The 27,492-nt window shown below is 37.8% G+C and overlaps 1 protein-coding gene across 11 annotated transcripts in view; it reads right to left on the bottom strand.

The window, feature by feature from the left end:
- The window catches only part of rhbdl3 (rhomboid like 3), a 143,410-nt gene that overhangs the window by 22,708 nt on the left and 93,210 nt on the right, over window positions 1-27,492 (bottom strand). For 10 of the 11 annotated variants that reach the window (XM_062971014.1, XM_062971008.1, XM_062971011.1 and 7 more), the window contains 3 exons: window positions 12,601-12,825; window positions 10,979-11,127; window positions 2,473-2,585 (listed from right to left, as the gene is read on the bottom strand). In XM_062971014.1, the coding sequence (XP_062827084.1) occupies window positions 2,473-2,585; window positions 10,979-11,127; window positions 12,601-12,825 (487 nt within the window). The remainder of the gene's footprint in view (window positions 1-2,472; window positions 2,586-10,978; window positions 11,128-12,600; window positions 12,826-27,492) is intronic. The other variant, XM_062971010.1, reaches the window with a different exon arrangement.

The following is a 27,492-nucleotide window of genomic DNA, read 5'->3' as shown; positions in this document are numbered from 1 at the left end:
TAGGGTCAAAGATGTTACTGGATTTCTTTATGTATTTAGAAAAAGAAAAGTATAGGTTCTTTAGTATAACATGAATTTCAAAAGAAGGAGACATTAAGGATGGGAAGACAAGGGAACAACAACAGGGAAAAGGGAGATGAGGGGCTGAATCATGAAAAGGGATGAATAACAGTAAATGCAGCCATGCACACTTAGGCTCAGGTCTCAGAACTAGGACATTATGTGACTGAATGCTCTACACAAAAACATCTTCCCTGAGAAGCAATCTACCATATGTTGTTGTGTGCCTTCAAGTAATTTCCAATTCATACTGACCCTAAGGCCATCCCATTGCAGGGTTTTCTGGAGTTGAAAATATGTGACGTGTTACCCCAGTGGGCTTCCAAGGCAAAACAGAGAATCCTGGTCTCCAGAGCTGTAGTTCAACACCCAAACCATTACACCACACTGGCTTTAGAATACCCCCCCCCCCCCCAATTGTGTATGACTACATCACTTATAGGATCAGTTGTTTCAGGATAAAACCACCCCCCCAATTGTGTATGACTAATCACGCATAGGATCAGAAGTTTCAGGATAAAAGCAAATTTATTCTGTTTTGCAAAAAATACAAATGTTTAATGGAGCCCCCATTCCTAGCTTTCTAATCCAATTAATCTAATGTCTACCTCTCAATATTTTTTCATGACAAACAGCAGTATCTAATATTATTACTGCATTGTAAATTGTAATTCTTCATTGTAACCCAAAATTATGCTAGGAATGTTGGGGCTATTGGGAGGAATTAACCCCCTTTTATCATTGTCCCAGCCCACATTATTAATCTTCTTTCTAGTTGCTGCTCACCCTCATCTCTTGATTTAATTAAATTTTCCTTCATCTGTAAACTGTAGAGGTGCTGCACATGAATAACAAATGCAGTGCAAATGTAAAATCAATCAATCCATGAAGGTATATCATCCAATACTGGCAGGTTGCTCTACTGGCCCCTAATCAAACTGTAAAACTGCCTGTTACTGACTCGGCAACATGCAAAGATAAAGCAAAAGTAGCATACAGATTGACATACAAAATAACTCCTGAGGTTCTTGTTCCCTTTGGAAATGCTTCTCATGAAAACAGAATGCACAAGTGCTGAAATGTGTTAGTAGCAACAATGCAATAATTGTTACAGCACACACTTCTATCATTGCCTCATACAGGAAAACATTTAATTACTATCCTATTATCTCTTCTTGAACTCAGTGTATAACTCAATATAGACTTCTCTCATATGCAGAGATAAATGTTTAGGTTCTGTATGCTTAACTACCAGTATATATCTCCAATAATAAGGGAACTCAACCAGAAGAATGATTAAATGTGTGTGAAATCTGGTGAAAAAGTTCACTGTGGCTTCTGAACACATTTGGTTTTTGCACCGTATATGTATAATTTCAAAACTTTGACTAAATATGGAAACCAATTAGGATTATTTTATGTGTGGTTAAAAGCAAACCAAAGATCTCTCCCACCCCCACCCCCCCGGCGCCACCTCCACAACTTGAGAACTGCAGAGCCACTAGTAGTCAATTACGGCAAACTAGAATAGGCCAATGCTGACTGAAATGCTGCCTGTCCCAGAACCCAAAAGAAAAACCAAATGGACAATATGTGGAAAAAATATTGCCTTCTGGAAAAATCTTTTCCATGACTACAACTTAACTGGTAAAGGAACAAGAATTCCAGAAATATAACCTTGGTTTCAGCACAATAATAATGCTTACTATCCCCATTCTCTTTCCACCAGCAGGTTAATTTTTTTTCCTATTAGGCAGGACTTTTACATCACATAAAAAACTGTGTTTGGAACTAGTGCATTATTTTTACATTCTTTTAATGCATTTTAAATTGGTTTTAACTATATGCTTTTTATAGAACTTGAGTTTATTGTTAAAATCTGTTTATATTATTACATTTTAACTAACCTTTTTATACACTACTTGTCCCCTGCCACCTCAGGTCCTATGGCAGGATACAATCTGAGTACAGTAGAGTCTCACTTATCCAACACTCACTTATCCAACGTTCTGGATTATCCAACGCATTTTTGTAGTCAATGTTTTCAATATATCATGATATTTTGGTGCTAAATTCGTAAATACAGTAATTACAACATAACATTACTGCGTATTGAACTACTTTTTCTGTCAAATTTGTTGTATAACATGATGTTTTGGTGCTTAATTTGTAAAATCATAACTTAATTTGATGTTTAATAGGCTTTTCCTTAATCTCTCCTTATTATCCAACATATTCACTTATCCAACGTTCTGCCGGCCCGTTTACGTTGGATAAGTGAGACTCTACTGTATATGTTGAATACATTAAAAAAAAACAAGGATAAATGAAACCTTTTAACTTTCATCACAGGGATCCTAAACACAGTTCCTTGATGAATGCAGTTTATTCAACATCAGTTATAACACTTACCTGCTAAAACTCCAGCAATGTAGACAAATCCAATTCTTGCAGCACCATGTACCATTTCAAGGGGGACTCCAACTACAAGCTGAAGAACTACGTTGAGTCCAAGGTGCTCTATCCTGGGGCAAAGGGAAAAAACTCCCATTAGTTAGTTCAGCTTCCCTTTGCAGACAGATAAATGCAAAGCTTTGTATGTGGAGCCCCAACTAACTACCACACAGCTCTAAGCCGTGGAATTTTTTTAAGTTTAATTCTATCTAACATTCCAATACCCTATATACTCATATATAAGTCTAGAAACTTTTGTAAAAAATCAACCCAAAGAATGTGGGTCAATTTATCTATGGGTAATGTGATTCAGTCTTATCAAAAAGGAAACATTCCCTTCTGTGCCTTGGTGGGGGAATGGCAGTGGCCGGTGGGCTCACCCCAAGGAGGCATTAGTGCCTTCCCTTCTTTGAGGATGATCCTCAACGTATCTACAGGTTACATCAAAATCCATAATTTGTGCCTCAAAGCCATATATATATATATATATAGTGATTTATGTTTAAGAATCCTGTCCTTCTAACCATGTTGAATAGAAAACATGATGTAAAGTACAACAGTGAAAAATATGGGCTGCCTGGCAGGAATCCAGAGCTACTTTTAAAGTAGTGGAGTGGGAGGGCATCTCCAAAGGTAGGGCATTATTAATTTTAATTACAGTTATGTTTTGAAAAAATAATGAAAACAGAATGCATTAAACAAGAACAATAAACTGAAGTTGTTGAAGATACGAGTTCTGTAAAAATGGAGGCAACATAACAAATGGAATATTAAACAAAATTGCAGAATAAATAAATAAAATTAATATTGCAAGCAAAGGAAAACATAGTTAAGACCAAAACACATTTGTTCCTCCACTACACTCCAGTAAAAGTAAAAGCTGTAGAGATATATTGGAAGATAAAGGATCACACTAATAATATTCTTTTAAAAAATGAAATTTATGTGTATCTGCCAAGCTTCAGGTGTAGACACTATAGGGTGTATAGTATGGTAGTCACATACTTATTTCTTGATAATAACAAATTATTTAGGCTGCTGAGAACAAAAAAAGGTTTTAGAGTTCCAAAAGACTTTAACTGGGAGAATGGGCATTCAAATTGTAAACAAACTGCAATGAAATCAAGTTTAAAGGGAAGAGTGTTGGGGCAAAAAAAAAAGCCCAACTTCATATTTTGATAGAGCATGAACTGGCATTAACTGAACAAAGGGGCTAGGGATTATGGATTATACAGCAAAAATCAAAATTTGGCATTATGACAGAAGAAATCATAGCCAATAGCATGCTGTCCTTGTACATATCTATGGTGTGACCACATCTGGAATACTGTGTGCAGTTCTGGTCACTGTACTTTAATAGGATGTTGTAGGGATGGAAAAGGTGCAGAAAAGGGCAATCAAATGGGCTGGAGCAATGAGCCTTTGAGGACAGATTGCAATGTTCAGAGCACTAGCTTAGCAAGTGTTCAGTGCAGTTCGGGACATCAGACAGCAAAGAAAGAATTATCAGTGCCCTGAAGGATAGAACAGTGGCCTCTCAGCCAAGTTGAAGTGGACTGTTGTTCCTTTTGATGGATGCATTTTAATTCTGTTTTATTTCTTTGTTATTTCAACAGAATACAGTAAGACTCCTGAAACTGTGGAGCCCATACCCAAAATGGTCTTTCTAGAAATGTGCTAGGTTCTCCAGTGTAATTATATGTTATGTCACTCCCAAAAGTTAGCATAGAGTCACCCTGGAGGACCTAATAAATTCATAGAGAAGATATTTCCCTAGGAATTTCTAGGTCCTCCAGGGTGACACTATATATGCTGAGAATGGAAGTCATGTAATTTAATGATATTCAGTCATATTCAGAGTTTCAGGTAACTGTGGTCTGACCAGGAATATATCCCCTGTGGATATGGGGGAATTATTGTATGTTTGACTTGACCGTAGTTAGTTGCCTTGGATACTATTTTTGTCAGAAAAGACACAAGCTTATACATAAAATAAAGGAAGAAACATGGCCAGAACCACAACAACACTGAATATGAGGAGCAAATAAATAATTGTTACACAGGTCAGAAATCAAGAGGTTAAGTCAACCAAATCATTGTCTAAAAGGAGCAAAGCATGGAGGAGGAGAATAGTGTGAAGTGGCTAAATAGATTCTTTTCCATCCAGTTTTCACACAGCCGATCCTGGAGAGATACTGACTCATTTTGTTCAAGAAGGATACTTAAGAAGATTTATCAAACAGAAGCAACAAAGACTGATGTCTTAGGATTAATTAACAAATTATAAACCACTAGAGCCAGATGACATTTACCAAAGTGTTCCTAAAGACCTCACCTGGGGAAGTGCTGATCTTTTAACAGAAACAGGCAAGCAAAGTTGAGATCAAGAACTGGAAGGCTGCCAGTGCTTGCTTCTTTAAAAGGAAGACTTCAGGAAATTATAGACTTCTCTGCCTAACCTTGATTCCAGAAAAATTGGTAGGCAGCATTATTATAATTGGAATTACAGAGAAGGCAAAAGGCTCACAATCCTTGGCTCTTTTAGACTGGATGCACATTTTAAACACGGGGCTAAATAGAAATATTTTCAAACTAAAACCTCTTTAAAGTTATGAATTAGAACAGTTGGTGCAAGTGGCTCAATAAATAAGATTTATGTATTGCCACTGAATCAAGACAATAGTGCACTTTTATGAAAAAGTGGAGGAAAATGGATCTTAGCTGTATATCAAGTAAGTAATTGATTTGGATTTGTGCCAGTGCTCCAAGACAAATTTCTGCAAACTAAAGCTGAAATCTTGTATTCATCTGTCTATTGAACTCAAGAAGACTTATTTTTAAATAGGCACATCTAAGACTGTGTGAATCTGTTATCAATTGATCTTATTAAACTGGGTCAAATGGGCAAGAAAATGGCAAATGAAAAAAGTAAAGGGGTGGGCATAAAGAAAAAAATGTAACTTTACATATGCATTCACAAAACGTTAAACTACTTTTTATTCTGAACGTTGGCATATTTCATATCCAAAATGCTTGAAACCAAAAGTTTTAGATGTTGGGGGAAAATTGAATTTGCAGTACCTGTATTTGCATATGCATACATAATAAGACATCTTGGAGTCTAGTCTAAACATTAAATTCATTTATGTTTCAAATACTCCTTATACACATAGCCTGAAGGTAGTTGTATACACAATCTTTTTAATAATGTTGTGCATGAAACAAAGTTTATTTACATTGAACTATCAGGAAGCAATGGCGGGACTATCTTATCCACCCATATGGACAATTTTGGAGCATTGGGGAATTTTGGATAAGGAATGATCAACCTGTAGTGGGTTCATGGTGCACAACTTCCTGAAAACATTGAGTCCGTATATACTGTTAGTGAAAATGGGTGGGTGGAGGAGCTTATCTGAGAGTTATCAAGGAAGGAGATTGGGCTGGGCTGTGGCGCAGGCTGTTGAGCAACCAGCTGCAACAAATCACTCTGACCAAGAGGTCATGAGATCGAGGCCAGCTCGGAGCCCCGTGTTTGTCTTGTCTTTGTTCTATGTTAAGGCATTGAATGTTTGCCTTATATGTGTAATGTGATCCGCCTTGAGTCCCCTTTGGGGTGAGAAGGGCGGAATATAAATACTGTAAATAAATAAATAAATAAAATAGAATTGCCAGTATTATAACATTTTTATATAGAAGAAAGGTGCATGTCACATTTGGATTACAAATTAGAATTTTAATTGCTCCAAAAGTACAAAAAAGAACAAATGAAATGCAAACGCAGTATTGAGAATCCTTTTCAAAGAAATCTAAAGCATTTACAGTTGGGGCTGGGAGTGAAGACCATTCATTCTGAAATGCCATACATACTTTGTTATTGTCAACTGCAATCAAGTCAATTTTGATTTAATGTAAGCCTATGAATGAGAGACCTCCAAGTTATCCTATCATCCATAGCCCTCACAGGTCTTGCAAACTCAGGGCATTTGTGGCTTTCTTGATTGAACCTGTCCATCTGGATTGTGTCGTCCACTTCTCCTGCTTCGTCCTGCATTACCAAACTGGAGAAACGTTCCACTAAGCTCAATTCTTAGCAGTGGTGCAAAGCAGCATACTTTTAGTGAGGAAATGATTTAGAGCAGAGATGAGCAACTCATAATCCTCCAGAAACAAAACTGCAGCTCTCTGAATGTTCCACTATGGTCTGTGATTGATACGGCTACTGGGACTTAACATTTCAATGGCAGGGGGGTTCATCTTCTCAATCCTATTCTAATGCACATTTTACGAAAAATATATAGCTAAACATATCAAAGTACTCACTCAGTAAAAGAACTGAATTCTCTATGCATACTTGTGTATTCACTTCAGTCTTTTCTTATTTCTCTTTCATGGTCATGGAAAACTTTGCTAGAAAATTATGCAACCTCTCTCATTAGGAATATGCAAAGTGATGAATAAAGATTTTGATGTGTGTTATGATGCAATGCTTACACAAAAGGTAGGACTGAGTCTTACCACTCCCAAATCAATTGTTTGGGACTCACTATTTAATTTTAGGGATAAATCCTCTCTTCTACATAAAATAATAATCTTTTACCACTATCAATTACTGTAAACAGCTTCAGCATCAATAGTCTGGGTTACCTCCTTACAACTGCCTATTTTTTCCCTCTGACAATAAGAGGAAAAGATTTACATTTAAAAATATCTAGGACTCTGTTTAGAATTGTTGTAAACAGCAGTTTGGGAGAGAAAGAAACCCACCTTTTATTATATAGAATGAAATAGAATTAGATGAGGGGTAGTACACAGCCACAGTCATGGGAAGGTATCCAACATTTTCTAACAAAGAGTTTAACTCTCTTGAAATAATGACCCATGTGAAGCAGTGATTTATTTCAGATGGGAAAGCCTCAAAGGTTTTATTTTTCAGTGTGTTTGATGGAAGCCAGTTCTTTAAAAAATGACCCAAGAAGCTTTCTATTCAGTCAAACTTCTACCAGAAGCAAAAGCATCAAGAGTCACATAGTCAATCAGCACCCATAAAACATAATTAGCTTTCTCATGCTCCAAATGTGTCATTCTTCAGATGACAATATAATTGATTTATCAAGGCTTCACCTTCTCTGTAACCAAAGAAATTGGGTCTTAGAATCAATGCAAGTCATTAGTTATGGCAGCAACACAAATGGGTGGACCCCATAGATAATTAACGTCCACTTGGCTTTTAAAACTAAAAAAAGCCCAAAATTTATAGCACTGGCTTCTTGTAAAGCTTTTCTCCATCATGACTGAGGCACAAACAGCACACATTTTGGGAGGCTCTTAAGAAGCCCAGCTGGCTACCCTTAACAAGGGAGCCTTCGCCTCCTCCACCTCCTCCAATACCTCCTGGCTGTCAAATATTAGCCCATTAAAATGAAGAAGAAGATGAGCACAGTAAATTAAGAGCTTCAAATTAACATATTAAAGCCACAGCAGGAAGTATGCAACAATAGATGTCACCTTTGAATCAGTTTGGCCTTTGAGGGAGAAGGGTGAAAGAGAAGGGAATAATGGTCTCACCATTTTAAAAACAAGATTATTACTTTAATTGATTCTCCTGGTGTGGAAAAAAGTTGTTAAACTGGCTATAAATTGTTCTATATTGCCTAACTGTGTTGTGTATTTCATCATATTAGAGAAAGAAATCAGCAAAGACTGCATCTCAATACGAGGTGTAGCTTTGATGATTTGCACATTCAAAACATTTAGAATTGGCTGCAAAAAGTAATAAGCTTATACTAGCAAAGTCTCTTAATATTTACAGATGGGAGGCACAGGATATCGTATCTTCCCCCAGAGTTTTCCTGGGAAACCGGCCAAGGGTGTGAATGAAATTTGATAATTAAAAGGTTCAGCACATTTTTCAAGCAACACAACAGGATAATGGCAACAAGATACCTGTCAAGGCAAAGGTTAGTGTTATGTAGCTAAAGAAAGCTGGCCACAAGCACTTAGTTTTCTGAGGTTGTAAGAGGCATCCACATGGATCAGATCAATCTTTTTCATCCAAATAAATTCCAGAGCATTTAGGGCCCAACTAGATGTAATGTCAAATGAATTGCATGAAAGTGATGGATGTCCATAGGCTATTTTATAAAGTAAATAGCTGATGTTTGGGAGGAGGGCATCTGAAGGAAAGCAGAAAGGGGACTATGCTGTCAAAGAAAAATCTTCACTGCTCTGTTCCCAATACAAATTTTTCCTCCCTGTAGCTGCCATTGCATAGAAAGGGAGGCTCTCATTAGAAAACAAACAAAAGTTGAAAGATTCCTACAGATCTATAAAGAAAGCATAGTCATCATTACAAAGTGAAGAATTAAAGCTTGCTTTTCAAAGGACAGATTTGTCACCTCAGTGCGTACTTTTGTCCTACACCGACTTGCAAGTTATATAAACTAGCTCACACAAAGTAATATTTTATCTACAGATCTAAAACCATTTTTTTAAATGGACCAAAAGGCAGCTCTCTTACTTGGTGGATAGATCTGGAAGGGTGAGAGGACAGTTCCAATGACTTTGTGGTATAGCAAATAACTATGCTGCACTAATCATGTAGTAAGACTGAGTGTTTAGTAAATAAGATTTAGGCAGGCATTTTATTAGTATATGGAAAATTACTTGTTTCAACTGGAATTTCCAGTATCATTCAACACTTGTTGCCAGAAAACCTAGCATTGTAAAGCATTTTCCTACTTTTTAAATGTTATCTTAGGGCCCAGATTTTGCCTTAGAAAACTGACGTGGTATTCGCAAAAATGATAAAATTTGATTAGGTAGAATATAATAATTGGACAAACCCCAACCTGATGGGGGCACAAAAACTCAAATAATTGCTATGGGTGGTTATAAAATGAACTAACAAATAAGACCCCTGTACAAGAAATTCTAAAGATTTAAGTCTGGTGTGGATCTTGCTAACCTTTGGAATCTTTAAGTGTTACCTTCAACACTGTATCCAACATGAATCTACAATGTGATGCAGCTGCTGAAAAAGCCAATGGGATTTTGGCCTACATCAATAGGAGTATAGTGTCTAGATCCAGGGAAGTCATGATACCCCTCTATTCTGCCTTGGTCAGGCCACACCTGGAATACTGTGTCCAATTCTGGGCACCGGAATTGAAGGGAGATGTTGACAAGCTGGAAAGTGTCCAGAGGAGGGCGACTAAAATGATCAAGGGTCTGGAGAACAAGCCCTATGAGGAGTGGCTTAAAGAACTGGGCATGTCTAGCCTGCAGAAGAGAAGGCTGAGAGGAGACATGATAGCCATGTATAAATATGTGAGGAAAAGTCATAGGGAGGAGGGAGCAAGCTTGTTTTCTGCTGCCCTGGAGACTAGGACGTGGAACAATGGCTTCAAACTACAGGAAAGGAGATTCCACCTGAACATCAGGAAGAACTTCCTCACTGTGAGGGCTGTTCAGCAGTGGAACTCTCTGCCCCGGACTGTGGTGGAGGCTCCTTCCTTGGAGGCTTTTAAGCAGAGGCTGGATGGCCATCTGTCGGGGGTGCTTTGAATGGGATTTCCTGCTTCTTAGCAGGGGGTTGGACTGGATGGCCCATGAGGTCTCTTCCAACTCTATTATTCTATGATTCTATGATTAAGCAGCAATTATTAGCAGAATTTAAATGAAACCAACTTCTAAACACATCTGTAACAAATAACTCTAAGCAGTTTTGGTATTTGGTCAATGGACTGAGTAATTCAAGTCCAACATTTACCTCATCAATCTCTCCATCATACTGGTACAGTTATTTTTCCAGCCTCTTTCAGGCTGATGAGTTAGAAACCCAGAGCTCAGCAGTATATTATTCTGAACTGACCGACTGGACTCCTGTTTCAGTACGGGCAATTGCAGACCTGATAGTTGGTCTAAAAAATGGAAAAGGGGCTGGATCGGATTTAATTATCCCAGAGATTTTGAAATCAGATCCTGAGTGGTGGACCCCCCCTCTTGACAGCAGTGCTCACCATCATTAACGACACAGTCAAACTACCAAATAGTTGGGGATTTGCCATTATAGTATGAATCTACAAAAAGGTAACCTGGATTTTGTAAGGATAAATCAACCTTGGATCACTGCTTAGTACTTTCATATTTGGCAATAATAGGAAATGTTTTCTTGGCCATGGCAGACTTTGTTAGCTGCAGTGGCAAACAGCAATTCTCAGTGACTGCATGATACTCTTTTAATTTATCACAATGCAGTACCAAATGGGGTGATGCTGCCTGGGTTCTTTCTCTCTTCAAAGGAGGATCAGGACATGTGTCAACAGTGGGCCTGCCAGTTGCTTGAGGCTTGGAAGCAGCCTGAGGATACCAAATACTGGCACCGGCATTATATTCACCCCTGTCCTTTCCCACTCCCATCCAGTTCACACTAGGAGGAATTCAGTGATTCTTCAGCACTCACCCTGCATGCATGAATATGTATGTGAGGTACCTCCAGGCCTGAGCACGGAGCTGAGGATGATATAACAATGAGTTCTTCAGATATAAGGGGTGGGTGACTTGCAACACAAACCTGTCCAGTACCACTCCATTGTAAAGAAAGAAGGCAACCTAGGAAAGAAAAGGAAATGCCACAATTAGCCACAATTCAGTCAGTTATGGGCATCTGAATATGTATATTTATGCATTTAAGGTGACATAAAAGACTTAATCAGAAGCAGATGTGACTAAGGAAAGTACAGACCTTCAGAGGGAGGACTAGTAGTCAGAATGTACATGTAACAAGATCGAAGGCTGATAGAACCATTCACCTTCAAACATTTCCACTTCCCTGAGGAAGGAGAGAGCCAGCCTTCGTGCATGACCTGTCCCTCTCTCCATAGGATGAGAGAAATTTAGAAGTGGTGAGCCCTCAGAAGTATCCTGGCTTTACATCAAATTTAAGAGCTGTAAATTGTCACATCTCATTATTTTATGTTCCAAATTGTTTTTTACTGTTATTGTATTGCATTTGTATTCATGCCTGATTTTATTGTGTATTATGTGTTTGAATATGCTGTTTTATCTGTTTTACTCTGTTTTATTGTTCTTGGGCTTCAGCCTCTGTTAGCCACCCCGAGTCCCTATGGGGAGATGGAGACGGGATAGAAAAATAAAGTTGTTGTTGTTGTTGTTGTTGTTGTTATTATAATTATTATTATTATTATGGCTTGGTCACACTTAGACATTCAAAGCTTCACTGTACAAGTAGAGAAAGGAGTTGTATTACTGCCCGATCCTTTGATGATGATGATGATGATGATGTACCTGCAGCCATGAACCAGCAACCATGCATTAAGTATCAGCATGAAAAGAGGTTCATGTCAAAGACATTTCTGCATGATCCCTGATGAGCAATGGTTTGCAATCCTGTACAGGATGGTCTGCTCCCACATGAACCCATACAGAAATAGTCCTCTTTTCAAACATTCGTACAATTTATATTGACATAAAATACTAATCAATGGGACTTGTGAGTTTCAACTAAATGCCATTGTACTGCATTTCATACAATTCAGTTGCAACCAATGTTTTCTCAACCAGCACAACATGTTTCCACATAGAAGTTCTGTAATTGTTTGAATAGGTTTATAACACCAAACGAGGGATTTTTTTGTTGCTAAAATAGGAATGCCAATGGTATTGCCATCATACCTGACTAGTGGCTATACTGACCAGGATTGCAGTCCTGCAACACCTGGAGAGCAATGTGTTCCTCATCTGAACTAAAATTTACAGGCACACATTGTTTAACTCTTTTTCTTCCTGGTATTCGCCCCTGCCAGTAGAGTTCTACAGAAGCTGAAGCTTCCAAGCCCTCTGTGGAATTACATAGAGCATGAATTATTCAGGAAAGGTCACTGTAATCAAGGAATGGATGTGACCAAGCCATAATCTTTTATCATACCTTATAAAATCTTCCCCCAGACCCAGTTGAAACCTGATCATCCCTTGCCAGATTGCAGATCTTTTTGAAAAAAAGTGATTCCAGGTCAACAGGCAAACATAACTTCCCTGTATCTTGTCCTGCCTAAAGATACTTACCTCTACAATGGTAATGGCAATCATGAACCAAGGTGGAGGGCAGCAGGTGTAGCTGTCATAGTACCATTTCCGGTCTATCTCTCGTGGCAAAGTCTCATATGCTACGTGCCGAATAAGCCGCTGTGAAAGGCTAAGTCCCGTCTCCTCCAGCAGTGCCTTGCTGCACAGCCTCCTGTTCCCTTGCAAAATGGCTTGGCGAAAGCTGTTGGACCTTTTGTTACTCATCTGAGGAAAACAAGAAAAGGAAAGCAAAAAATAAAATACAGAAACTTAGCAATGACACCAAGCATCTCATTATTTCTTATTCAGAAAAATAATTTGATACAATAATAGAATTTGATATCTTATCCTTATCTGGAAATATAAAGTAGTGACTCTCAAGTTTTATTATGAAACGTAGACAATTTAGTAAGTTATTTTGTGTGTTGGGGGGGGGGGGGGATGTGATGTTGCTGAAAGATAAAGAGAGAAGTTGAATTTAGTCTTCTTAGTCAATACCTAAAAATCTGAAAGCAAAGTTCCTTACATGGAGAGTTCTTAAACACACACATACACACAATTAAATGCAAGATGGTTATTAAAATAGTCTATGCTAGGTTTATAGATTATTTGGATCTATGCGTAATGGTTGCAAATAAAGTCTCGATTTAACTGGATAAGTACTTTGGATATCTTTGAAATTTTGCTTATTTCTAGGCTTCACATGGCTCACAGATTATCCAGAAGACTGAAAAGTGACCCCCCTGGCTGTCCAAAATTTGCTCATCCCTTATCTACACCATCATTTCACATGAATCTACATTGTTACACAAACTAACAATGGACTGCATTGTGGCCAAAGGCGCGTACTACAACATGGTTAATTATTGATGCTTAATTATATTTGCTATATCAACATTTCTTAAGTTAAATTTTTTGGGGTTTGGAATAAGGAGGGATTGGGCTGCTGTCTAAGAAAGGGAAAAGTGTTGAAGGAAGATGAGGAATTGGGGTGCTGATTGAGAAGGGAAAAGTGTGTTTGGACTTAGGAAGAGGAGGGATTGAAGTGTATTTGTATGTCTATTATATATAACTATAGAACTGGGGTCACATAGTCATCTCTAAGGTGGAAAGGAATCACAAATGGAAAAGGTTTAAAAAGCCTTGCTCTATTGAGCTTTGTAAAAAGATTCTCCAGGGTTAGGTTGCTGACAACAAACTGGACATGGATACTGAATCCAACATAATCACAACAACCTGTTGTTTTGGCATGTGCTATTCACTGTTCATACATTACCGCATAATAAAGTATGGCAAGTATATGTGACACTCCAGCTACAAGCACACTGTAAACATTTTTGTGCAATTGCCAAAACTAATTCTGAGAGCCCTTTGCTCCCAACTTTCTGCTGACACCTGCTCATAGAAGGCTGCCAGGGCCTTATTCAGTATGAAGCATAAAGCATGAGAGCATTAGCAGCCCAGAGCTGTTGTTGTTTTTGGACCACTTTCTTTTTGGCACACAGCCTCATGATTTCAAAGGCTGAACCTTCTGCTTTCAGATGTACGATCCTTATTGGGTAATTGCTGCAAGCAGAGCCAAGTTGTCTAAACACATACTGATAGTTGCTGTGAGCAACTCTGAAGCGATCACACTCGTGAATGAAGATTCATAGCCTCCAAGAAGCCGCTGTTGTATGGCATTACATTATATATTTGTGTTTATCAATATATTTTAACACTCCAACTAGTGTGGCCCTGGCATTCACCTTATCATTTATCTCACCCTTGCTTATTAGGTTATGCTGGGGCAGGAAGAGAGGTTCACCTTTAACAAAAGACCCTCCTCAGAAACGTATAGCAGAATAACTTAGCAGCAGCGTGACTCAGCACCAGTAGCCAAAAGTGATAACAAGAACAAAACCCCAGAGACCAATGTTATCTCTTCCTTAGGAGGCTTTTCTTTATAGTAAAATAATATGGTTGTACTATTTGCAAGAATAAGGTTTCCATAACACAAATAAACTTCTTTATACTTTCTTCTTTGCTTCCACACTGGGCTTCTTATGCAGATAAACAACTTCTAACTTCCCTCTCACTGAGCCTCCTCTCACAACAAACTTACACAGGAGTTTCACAATGTAGCTTTATACACAAGGCCTTCAATCTGGGGCTTCTTTCACCGAAGCTTCTCACACCAGGCCAACCTCACACAGATGCCTACTTACAGTGAGGTCTACCTCACACTGAGGTGCTCTCACTCCTCAGGATGACACTAGCTTTGTCCCACTAACTTTAACATACTTCAGCCTACTCACTCTCCTCAGGGCGACGCTAGCTTATTTAACCCCTTCAGTGTTTGACTCACATTTTTGTAATTAAAAATACCTAGTTAATTTTTAATATTTCTGACAGTGGGTATCTTGTGTAGCCAACCACCATCCAATGCTTGATTGGATAGTATATATATCATCACCCTACTTTTAAAAAAGAAAAATAGAACATGGAACCACTTCCCTATGGTGGGACAGTAAAGCAGACAATGAAGAAGGTGGTTCTGGTATCCACCTTAACACCTCTCCCTTCCTAAACAGAAAGGAAAATATTTTCTTTTTTTCCTTAAAACATTTTCCTTAAAAGTACTGTATAAAGGCAGCCAAGTAGCATGATGCATGGCACCAGTTGTTTCACTGGCAAATGATATGATTGTTGTCACAATACTAGCTTTTTGGAAAGCACAAATAATAATAAATAAATAAATAAATAAATTTAAAACTAGAATAAAAGAACTAGTAGAAGTTAAAAGAAGCCCTTTTCTATCCCCACAAACACTAAAACCAGCAAAAGCAGAAGACAGGAAGAAAATTGCAAAGGAACAACTTGTCAATACAAATAAAAACCTGACAGTGATTCTGGAACATACAGGGTAGTATGGTCAGGCTCTTGCTCAGGCCCCCTCAGACCTAGCAGCACTTTGGCTTTTTGCTAGAACTTTAAGGTCTGCAAAAGAGATCCAAATTCAAAATGGTACCTTGAGGTGGAAGCAAGTATGCTCAATAAACAAAATGTTTGTACATATTCTTCAGATAGTTGGTAAACAGAGGCTGTTGGAAGACTCCTAGCAATACTTGTCAAAAGCCATTTTGGAACTATTCCATCTTTTCTTTCTTAATGGTGCTTATGTTGTAAGGAAAAAGATTAAGCAGGTGTGGAGGGGGCATGAGAAGGTTAGAAATGGGAGGTGATAACATCTGAAGCACTGTAAAATTCAATGATGAATAAAACAGATCAATTGCATAATAAAATCCCTTTCTGGAAGCAACCCAGATAACACATGTACATTAATTGTAGTCCAAAAATTAATTTTTCTGAGCTATGCTAATGACGGCATTACTTAATTTAAACCTGGACTGGCAAATGTTTGCTGGGATTTGATAAAATAAAACAGCAATTAATTTTGAAGTATAACATCCTAAAGCCCAGGATGTTTTTGTGATAATTCAAAATGCATGGAGCTAAAAACTAAAGATACTCCCTGACATTTGTGAAAGACTAGAGTTACAAGCTTAATGTTTTCCTTATAACAGTCATAGATGTTCTTGAGTATGAAGTATGAAAAGAGCATACATTTCTACACCTTGTATGCATGGATTCGTTGTCCTTGGATGTCCTATACCTTAACTTACCCTGTTTCCCCTAAAATAAGACATCCCCAGAAAATAAGACCTAGTAGAGGTTTTGCTGAATTGCTAAATATAAGGCCTCCCCTGAAAGTAAGACCTAGCAACGTTATTGTTTGGAAGCATGCCCGCCGCACACAACACCAGAGCATGCAGAATTGGTAAATGTATGTACCATAAAGTGTTGTACATGGAAATATTGGTAGTAACAATAAATTCTTGATAGGATTCAGTTTGTCTGGTTATGCTGGTTTATGATGACTACTGTACAGTATATAATAAATGTTAATTTTTTTGTTCAACAATAAATGTGAATTCTTCTTCATGGAAAAATAAGACATCCCCTGAAAATAAGACCTAGAGCATCTTTGGGAGCAAAAATTAATATAAGACACTGTCTTATTTTTGGGGAAACATGGTAGTAATACACCAAAATGGATACTGTAATCAAGATATCAGATGAAAACTAGGACATGGGAGAGCTCTGAAGGGAGTACAAAGATCATCAGGCATATAAATAATTGAATCCATGCATGTCATAGTATTTTCCATTTCTATGTATGGGTTTACAGCTGGACGGCAAAGAAAACTGGGAGGAACAAAATCAACTGATTTGAAATGAAATGTGGTGCTGGGGGAAAATTCTACAAGTCTGAGAGCAAATCAAGCCTGAACTCTCCCTAGAAGCAAAGATGACCAAAGTCAGGCAATTGTACTTGAACATATCATGACATGATAGTAGAAAGACGGTAATGCTTGGCAAAGTCTAAAGCAATAGGAAAAGAGTGAGGCTGCATTATAAGTGGATAGATTCAATCTAGGAAGCCATATCCTAGATCTGAGTCTGTGAAACCCTAAAAGATTATTGAAAACAGGATGTCTCTCATTGATAGCAATGTCATAAGAAGAAGCCAAGGGCAATTACAATAAACAAAGGCTGAAAAAAAGAACCTGATGAAAATACTTTTGTAGTTGAAAAGTAAAACCCAAAAAGCAACACACTTCTCTTCTCAACACATATAAACACTCCTTTTAGGATTGTATCATATTTGAGCTTGAAAGTAACTACTACCAGTTGAAGTAATACAGTTATGAGCAACCAGCTATTTTAGAAAGGCAACAAGAGTACGTCACAGCTACATTTTAAAACAATGTAATGAAGAAGGTTGGAATTACTTTTATCATTTACAGTTATTTTCAACTGTTAGTTTTAAGCTAATATTACATCTGGGTTGTTGTGAGTTTTCCGGGCTGTATGGCCATGTTCCAGAAGCATTATCTCCTGACATTTCGCCCACATCTATGGCAGGCATTCTCAGAGGTTGTGAGGTATATTGGAAAACTAAGCAAGGGAGGTTTATATATCTGTGGAAGGTCCAGATGTGGGCGAAACGTCAGGAGGGCATGCTTCTGGAACATGGTCATACAGCCCGGAAAATTCACAACAACTCAGTGATTCTGGCCATGAAAGCCTTCGACAACACAATATTACATCTATTTGCAACATTTTTTAGTACTTTTATGCAATTCTTTTCTTAACCCAAAGGGGTTTTCTTCAAAAATGTAGCAGCAAGTAATGGCCACCTTGCACCAAATACATAACATTGACTACAGTACTTTTTAAACAATGTAACAAATCAGCAGGAACCAACTATTTTAGAAAACTTTCCAATCTATGGTTTTAGAGAATTGAACACTGCTTTTGTTTGCTTTCAAAGAAGATACTGAGAGCAAATAGAATGTTTTTTTAAAGGGAAGAAACTTCTACCATTTTACTCAGATTTTTTGAAACCCAATAAAAAGAGTGCTCTTCCACATCCCACCCTGCTGCCCATGCAATGCTCACCAATCAGGGGTCAAACTGCCAGCATGGCATCATATGATAATCATTCCCGTTACCTTCAAAAGTGTGTTGATACAACAGAGAAGATACCCCTGTTGCTAACCTCCTTTTGCAGACCTCTATAAATTATCAACAAATATGCAAAATATTATTTTAATTACTGAATTTTAAAATTCTAATATGCATCCCCCCCAATACAAGCATCTCTAAAAACTGGTGTTTCTGTCAACGGTACTGAAAGTGTGCGCCTTACAATTGATGGCATCTAAGAATAAAAGAAATAATAATAATAATAATAATAATAATAATAATAATAATAATAACAATAATAATATAGTTTATTTATGTTTATTTATGTTCTGCTCTATCTTCCTGAGGGGATTAAAGGTACATATATGACAAACATTCAATGCCGTTATACAATTGACGAAGATAGACAGTACATAAACAGAGGCAAGGCTCTGTCTTTTGTCTTTTAAAAACAGAATGTGAACTCTGCTCCACCCGCATCATCTTCTATTGCAGTTAACTAATCAACAACCTCATCATAGGGGGCTAAAATCGGTGGCATACGGCGATCTAGCCCTGGTCCTTCATGAAGCCGGCCAGCTCCCATCAGACTACGTCGTGCCAGCTACATGGATGAAGGAGGGTGAAACCGGCATGCAGCCACCACGGTGGCAACATAGGAGGCTTTCCATCTAATCTATGGGGGGGGGAGCTGCATGTTTTCTGTGTGCTCATGCTTCCCCCCATGTGATCGCCCTCCCAGAGATGTGGAAGATGTGAGGCATGGGGTGCCGGATTCCCCACGCCCTGTGGCAAAGCAGAGCACAGTCACCTCCTGCTATCAGCTGTCTGATGAAGTTGTTAGGTTGCTGTTTTCCAATGCTCCTTAGCTTCTTCCCATCCACAGCCCCAGTAGCTTCTGCCAATGTGATCCCTGAGTGGTCAAGATTACATAGAATCATAGAATCATAGAATAGTAGAGTTGGAAGAGACCTCATGGGCCATCTAGTCCAACCCCCTGCTAAGAAGTAGGAAATCCCATTCAAAGCACCCCCGACAGATGGCCATCCAGCCTCTGCTTAAAAGCTTCCAAAGAAGGAGCCTCCACCACAGTCTGGGGGAGAGAGTTCCACTGCCGAACAGCCCTCACAGTGAGGAAGTTCTTCCTGATGTTCAGGTGGAATCTCCTTTCCTGTAGTTTGAAGCCATTGTTCCGTGTCCTAGTCTGCAGGGCAGCAGAAAACAAGCTTGCTCCCTCCTCCCTATGACTTCCCTTCACGTATTTGTACATGGCTATCATGTCTCCTCTCAGCCTTCTCTTCTGCAGGCTAAACATGCCAAGCTCTTTAAGCCGCTCCTCATAGGGATTGTTCTCCAGACCCTTAATCATTTTAGTCGCCCTCCTCTGGACGCTTTCCAGCTTGTCAACATCTCCCTTCATCTGCGGTGCCCAAAATTGGACACAGTATTCCAGGTGTGGTCTGACCAAGGCAGAATAGAGCTGTTTGTATCCATGAATATAAAGAATATAGAAGTTTCAGGCTACCATTATTTTTCTCTTTACATTTAAAGAGTTCCATTGCTCAATCTAGGAAGAGAAACAAAAATATTTTGCTGGTAGAGCAAGGAAGGGTTGAAAACTACCTGCATTCATGTTCCATTAATTTTGTGAAGAGATGCATGTCAGTTGTTTCTGATCACTTTGGGGCAATAAAATGCAAACAGTCATTTCAACTATAAAAATCACCTTCTGTGATTTTATGAAAGCAGTAAATGTTGGCATTAAGTAGAGAGATTAAAACTCTTAGGAAACACAAGTCTTATCAATTGACATGTCCAATAATGAACAATTGTTTTGAAAAACACAGAGCTCAAATTACACCAAGGCCAATTCCAGCATATTTTGTTTTTTGTTCATTAAGGCCCTCTCTGTCCCATAAGGTATGGAAAATGTGGGATTAAAAAATGGCCGATCTAGTCCTGAATCCTGGAGATGACTGAGAGAAATCCTGTAAGTAACGGCACATAGATTCTCCATAAAATAGGAAGCAACCCACCTCTGAAACTGGAGGCAATCTCTAGCCAACATAAGCAAAAGCTATTGTATGGCTTTACCTAGTCTGCTTTGAAATTTCTCCAATTCAGCATTCATCACTACTTCTTGTGGTAGCAAATTCTGTAATTTGACAATGTGCTCTTTGTAGACATAATTTCTCTTTTTCTGTCCTGAAACTCCCACTATTCAACTTCAGTGGACTTTAGTATTATATGAGAGGCTTATCTGATTTTCCATACCATGCATACTCTTATACACTCTGTTATATTCCACACAGAGAGATTTTCTGTTTTATTGTAGGCTAAAATGTGTTGAATGTTATAACCCTTACCTATTAGGGAGTTGCTCCAGCTCCTTTATCATTTGCTTGCCCAGAAAAATTGTTTACATTTTTCAAAATAGGATTTTTGTTTGAAAAGATGTTCTAATGAGAGGCTGCAAATGCTCTTTCCTATCCTCAGTGCACAGAAATATGCCACTTGGGGATATGTCAGACATTTCAGCTTTCTTAAAACAGTGTAGGGGAAAACTGTGATACTTGTATGTGGAGATTCACACATTTTTTTCAACCAAAGTGTTATGGGTAGCAAAGTGGCAAACTGTTTGAAGCACTCCTCAGTTATGTGCAGACACAAAGAAGAACTCTGTTCAGAAGGAAAAGGTGAGAGCCACTATTCCTTTTCAGTTAAGCAGTTCAGCAACATAAACATAAACCAGTCTGATTGTCATGTCCTTTTCCTAAGAAATGTGGTTTAGTAAGAATCACAGGTTCTCTTGTTCCTTCAGTAGAAAAAGTCTCAAAGTATCTCTGGGATCAGGTCCAATTATGTTGGACTTAATTTCCCATCATTCCTGGGATATTATGGTCAACAGCCATGTCAGCTGAGGATGATAGGAGTCACTGAATGCATCTACTTTGTAGAATGAATGCAGTTTGACACCACTTTAACTGTCATGGCTCAGTTATATGAAATTGGACACAGATCAGTGAAAGAAAACTAGACATGAGTTAGCATCTCAAAACCACTGCTTCATACCAATTGGCTGATACTCTTTAAAATGCGTGTTTTCTTTGGGATCTTTTATTCAACAATTTTAGGCACTATTTATTTATTTAAAACCTGACAAGCAGGTGCTTTAAAAACACATATGTCACAGACAGTTATGTTTTTCAGAATTGCTATTTGTCAGGGCTCCTTTTCAAATGTACAGGTGATGACAAACTGGGTTTGTTGTGATATGTGAAATGTCTGTTCTGAAGCAACAGATATATTTTCATTTGCAATCTCTAGAGTTCATGTATTATCTGTTCACTGCTACACCCAAAAAGAAAGTCTCTCATATCCCAAATGGACAATTTTTTTCTGGATTTTATAATACTGGTCTATATGATTAAAGTAGGGTTGTTGTATGTCTTTCGGGCTGTGTGGCCATGTTCCAGAAGTATTCTCTCCTGACGTTTCGCCCACATCTATGGCAGGCATCCTCAGAGGTTGTGAGGTACCTCACAACCTCTGAGGATGCCTGCCATAGATGTGGGCGAAACGTCAGGAGAGAATACTTCTGGAACATGGCCACACAGCCCTAAAGACTTACAACAACCCTGTGATCCCGGCCATGAAAGCCTTCGACAACACAATGATTAAAGTATTTAATTATTAGCAGAAAAAGGCAGACAGCCTATTGTGGGCTGACACAATATTTCAGCTCCAAAACTACCTGCTTTTCTCCCATGCAGTTGATTTGTGGCTCACGTTAGTTAATAAGCAAATTATTTAGTCTGAAGGCAGATGAATAGACAAAATGCAAACTAAAAAAGGAAGCAAATGGGAGAGACTACTGTACATTCATGTTCATTAAAGACATATACCTAAAATGAGTTATTGGATTATTAAGCATGTGAGGAAGAAAGCTCAGATTACTTGCTAACAACACACATTGGTTTTCTCCCCAAAACACATTTAGGCCTGAAAAACAAATGAAATTTGACAACTATAATAAGTATATTCACTGAAGTTAAATATGCTGCTGATATGCTTCTGGGGATTTTTTTTTTGACAAAGTAGACAGATTAATTAATCATTACCTATGTGACTTTTTAAAAAATCTAAACAATTATGACTTGAAAGAGGACGCCTATCGCTTTAATGTGGATGCAAGATATGATCCTATGAAATGCGATTCCTAACAGAGAGGAATATTCAGACAAGCCAGGTTCAGAAAAGTTCATCAGTCAATAAGTAACCGTATATATGTGCATGGCTATAAATAGGAGTGCCACCCAAAACAAAGGAGCTGCAATTTTGTCTGAGTTTCATAGATAACCACTTTTTTAGTGTTCTTTGATGTGTAGGCCAAAGAGGAAAAGTATGTGACTCCCTTTAGTTTTTGGCACATAGCAAGTTTTGGGTTTTTTATTATATAGAAAAACTGAGAGATAGTGGGCATGTGAAGAAATACAGGGTGTGCAAAGTAAAATGTACACACACTTAATAGTTTGGGAGATTTAACAGCATCCCTTATAATGAACAGATTTGTATCTGTGAAGCACCTGAAATTGAGGATATAGCACACATATTATTTGACTGTAAATTGTATCAGAAGGTGAGATACTTTTACCTTGGTCCATATATCAAATGGACAATGTATTGGGAATCTCACATCAGAACAACCTATTTTATGTGTGGCCAAGACCCAAAAATGACATATAAAACAGCTCTGTATTTAAGCAAAACAATATGTTTGAGAACCACATATATGGGGCTGGTTGGGGTAAATTGTAGGGGTGATAAGTAAATATGATGTATATATTCTGTTTTATCATACTTATTTACTGTATTGTTAGAAGTATCTTGTTTTAACTTACTACATAGAGTGTAATCAAGTTCTATCAAGCCTTGTTGTTTGGTTTGGTATTGTGATATGGCCTAAGGACTAATTCATAAAATTATTATTATTATTATTATTATTATTATTATTATTATTATTAGTTTATAATTTAAGAAGGGGTGGGGTTCAATTTTTTTAAAAAAAATCTATACACTTCTAACAAGATAAAACATTCTAATAATAGAAAAGCATCACGAAATTAAAAGAGAAATTTTAAATGAGGGTTGCGTGTCTGTGCTTTGATAAGATGATCAGTGCATGCTGAGAAGAGACGGCCATTTGAACACCTTGAATAAAATGATAATTTAAGATGAAAATTGTAACTTTGATTAAATCATTACTATAAAATGTAGTCTTCAATAGCCTGCAAATAATCACAAAAGCCGAGCATCACTTTTGAAGAGGCACATTATCAGTGTCCCCATCGCTCTGCTGAATTTTCATGGTACAGTTGGACCCCAACATTTGTGTGCTTGATTATTTGTAGATTTGATTAAAATGTGGTGAAAATTGGCCATAGAGTTACACTGGAGATCCTGGAGATTACTAGAGAGGTGTTCTCTCAGTTAAAATTAAATAGCATTTTATTTGCTTTTTTGGAGTAGTTTTGCAATAACCTGTGTCCCTAATCTCAGCAAATGAGGACAGCTTTTCAAAGATGTATTAGTTTTTCAAAGATATATTATTAACTATGGAAGGGTTTACTGGAATTATTCCTACTAGATGTATACTTTTTGTTCACATGACCATTTCATTTTTAGAAGGCACCATATACCCCAGAGATTCCATTTAAGAATAAGGGTTTGTGTATGCATTCTCTTACAACCCATGTAAGTCCAGATTTCATTTTCATTAGACAGCTTCTTAATTTAAATGAAAGTTTTATATATATATATATATATATATATATATATATATATATATATATATATATATAATTAAAACTTATTTTAACTGACATGTCATTGATGAGCTTCAGCTTTTTTAATTATTTGAAACAGCTGAGCTATCATAATGGTGTTTAAAAATTTCATTGTCACATTTCACAAGCACAATGATGAACTACCTGACTGTTTTACTGGGGAGAACACTCTATCTGCTGTGCGCGATGTCCCATTTCACATGGACTGGACCTGAGCAAAATCAGGTGGTAACTCATATGACATTTCTGGACACTACTCCAAGAAACTGCCCAACTCCCATTCCGTTTTCTCTGTGTTATAAGTGGCATGGTACAAGATTAGAAAAGAGCCATAACACAGATGACATGGTTTGCATGCAAAAGGCCTCTCTTTTAATACCTGGCATTTTTTTGGTAAGGTTGGAAAAAATCCTGCCTGGAACCTTGAATCCACTGTAAGTCAGTATAGACACAGTACTGAGCTACATAGATAAATTACTTGATTCAGTAGATAGCAGGTTTTGACGTTTCTAGATAGAAGAAGATAGAATAGTGGTGATATTTACTTCTATTGCAATGGTTGGGGTACTAACTTTACCAGAAAGTACTTGAATTAAAGTCAGAGGCAGTGCTTGGATGAAACATGGAAAATGAAATGAAAAATCGTATTGTCTCATCAAATAAAAATCCCCATTTGTTCTATATCAGACATCCTTTCCTGCCCTGAGATGATATAGAACCAAACCTGTACTTGGCAACATAGCAACCACCAAGACAAATTGCAGAAAGAAATATAAATCCATAAATACTGTTAATAGTGTCTACTGCAGGTTAATCTAGCCATAGAGCTCTTCCCTCCTTTATATCCTGCTTTATTTTTCACATCTCTGAACCTGTGACAGAGAAATACTCAGTCACATTCACAGAATCATAAATGTAAGAGGCTGACACATCTATAACTTCACTTCAGGGCCAGGCAACTATAATTAGAACATAGAATAGCAACAATAAATGAGATTACTCACACTTGAAATTAAGTACTTTCTTGTATTTCTACTAAAGCGTTCGCCCATTTATTAAATGAAAACTAGAAGAGAAACTGATTCTTCCTTTCCTTCAGAATTCACTATGATTCTGCATCTTTGGGGCTTCTTTGGTTCAAGAGAATCACCACAATCACCATCACCTGATGGACGACAACCCAGACCAGTGGTTCTCAAAGTGTGCTCCGTGGAGTCCTTGGGGCTCCACGAAGCCTACTGCGGGGCTCCGTGCTTCCCTCCTTCCCTCCTTCCTCTCCCTCCGCTCTAGTCCAGCCTGACCAGTATGCAGAACAAATAAACATCGTCAGCGGTAAAAAAAGAATTAAACAGATTAAAAGCACAATAAAAAACAATAATGTAGTGATTGAATAGAACCGCCAAAAGGAACAAAATAGTGATTTAAAATAATAAAAAAACTGGGCAAAAGTGCGTGGAGTGCATGATTAGGAGTCTGAGGAGACTGATATTAAAGTGCTGTATTATAACTGGGAAAAAGAAAAATTCAGAGGTGGGGAAACAAGAAGAATTGATACTAACTATAGGCAGGAAGCAGTGCATCGGCACAGTGATTGTTAATGCTGAGGAGTTTGTGTTTATAATCAATTATTGAAGGCATACTGGAAGAACCAGGTTTTTAATTTTTTCTTAAAGGCTGTCAGGGTGGGTGCTTGCTTGATTTCCCTGGGAAGGGAGTTCCAGAGCCGAGGAGCCACCACGGAGAAGGCCCTCTCCCTCGTCCCCACAAGTCACGCTTGCGATGGAGGTGAGAGCGAGAGGAGGGCCTCTCCCGAGGAACGAAGAGATCACATGGGTTCATAAGGGGAAATGCAATCATCTACTGGGTGGCCATCTATTGGGAGTGCTTTGATTGTGCTTTTCCTGCATGGCAGAAGGGGGTTGGACTGGATGACGCCTGGAGTCTTCCACTTAAATACCATTAAGTTTATGTTGGTTAAAATTGTTATTCATTTTAAATATTATATGTTCTTTCTTTCCTTTTTTCTCACTGTGTGAATTAGTTCACACAAACACTCTCCATCTGCCACCAGCCCAGCTCATGCCTGATATCTATACATCATATACAATATATAATACAATATATTACTGGAGCCCCATGAGAAACCTTTGCTTCAAAAAGGGCTCAGTGGTTGAAAAAGTTTGAGAACCTCAGCCCCAGACTATGGGCAATGATGAAAAATAGCTAAGAAACAGTCAAAAGCCAAGACAGGAGATCCAAAGCAGAAGCTAAGCAGGATCATTCAGCAGGAACCCAGATCCGAATCAGTCCAATGAGATAAGCAGAAAGTCAGTTTACAAACCTGATCCAATAAAAATTGCACATGTAGTTAGCCAAAAGTCAAAGTTATGAAAGCAAATCTTGACTTACTTCATGCTCACATACAAGGATCAGTGAGATTACAGGAGTGCCAGTGCATTTTCAGTGATTTTTGCAGTTTGGGACTTAGTACAAAATACAATTTTCTGAATAAAAATGACACACAAAACAACATACGTATCCTCAACATTTCTACATAATAAGCCCCAAAGGCCATCATGGGATATCTCAATATTTAATGAAAGTTTTTATTGTTGTGGATGAAAAAATGAAAGCAATCAGGATCAGATAGGGAGCCATCATCTGCACAAGAATATGAAGTTAGGATTATGGATAGTCTCTCCTACTCTCTGGCAAATAACCCATATGAACTAAGGAACCAGACTAATTGGGAGCTGATATTAAATTACCTTTAAAAAGAGAAAATTAAAATAATAACTTGAGAATAGTATGGAAAGTCTCCAAGATATAGAACTTCCCCGAATTATAAAGAACAGAGACGCCTGAGACAACAATGACAAAAGAATAATGGATTGCAAAAGGAACTTTATCAAATATACCATTCAAAGAAATTGAAGTCATTTTATTATTTTGTTTTCTCTTTTTTCTTTTTTTCCTTTTTCTTTTTGTATTCTTTCTCTCGTTTCCTTTTCTCCTCTTCTTTTTTCTTTGCTTCTTTTCTTGTGTTTGTAAGACTTCACAGTGGTTTAGAGGTGCATTCTACGACGGCTTGCTTACCTCGATTGTTTTCCCTTCTTACCTTTTCCTTTCTTAGTTTATATTTGGTATTAGGGATTTTTGTCTTTTTCTTGTTGTATTTTATCTTAATTTTGTTATATGTTTTTTTAATAATTTGTGTTTTTGTCTTTCACTATTATGTGCAAAACAATCAATAATTTATTTTTTTTTAAAGTTAGAACTACCGTTGTTTTGATGTGGTTCTCACATTTCTTTGGACCTCTTCCTGAAAAACGTTGACCAATGGCATCAGGCTCTTCCTTGCAAGACATAAAAGACTCAGATTTGGGATGTGCTGTGCGTTGGTTCCTTTCCTGTGAGGACTGAAGTTCATGTGGCTAATGACTCAAGACCCTTCTATGGCCTAATAAATGGTGTTCTCCCAGAGTGACCATGTTCACTGGCCCCACTTAAAGAA

The sequence above is a fragment of the Anolis carolinensis genome, chromosome 2 (assembly GCF_035594765.1).
Source record: "Anolis carolinensis isolate JA03-04 chromosome 2, rAnoCar3.1.pri, whole genome shotgun sequence".
Taxonomy (NCBI): domain Eukaryota; kingdom Metazoa; phylum Chordata; class Lepidosauria; order Squamata; family Dactyloidae; genus Anolis; species Anolis carolinensis.
The sequence above is the reverse complement of the archived record's forward strand: the minus strand, read 5'-3'. Positions and strand labels throughout refer to the sequence as shown.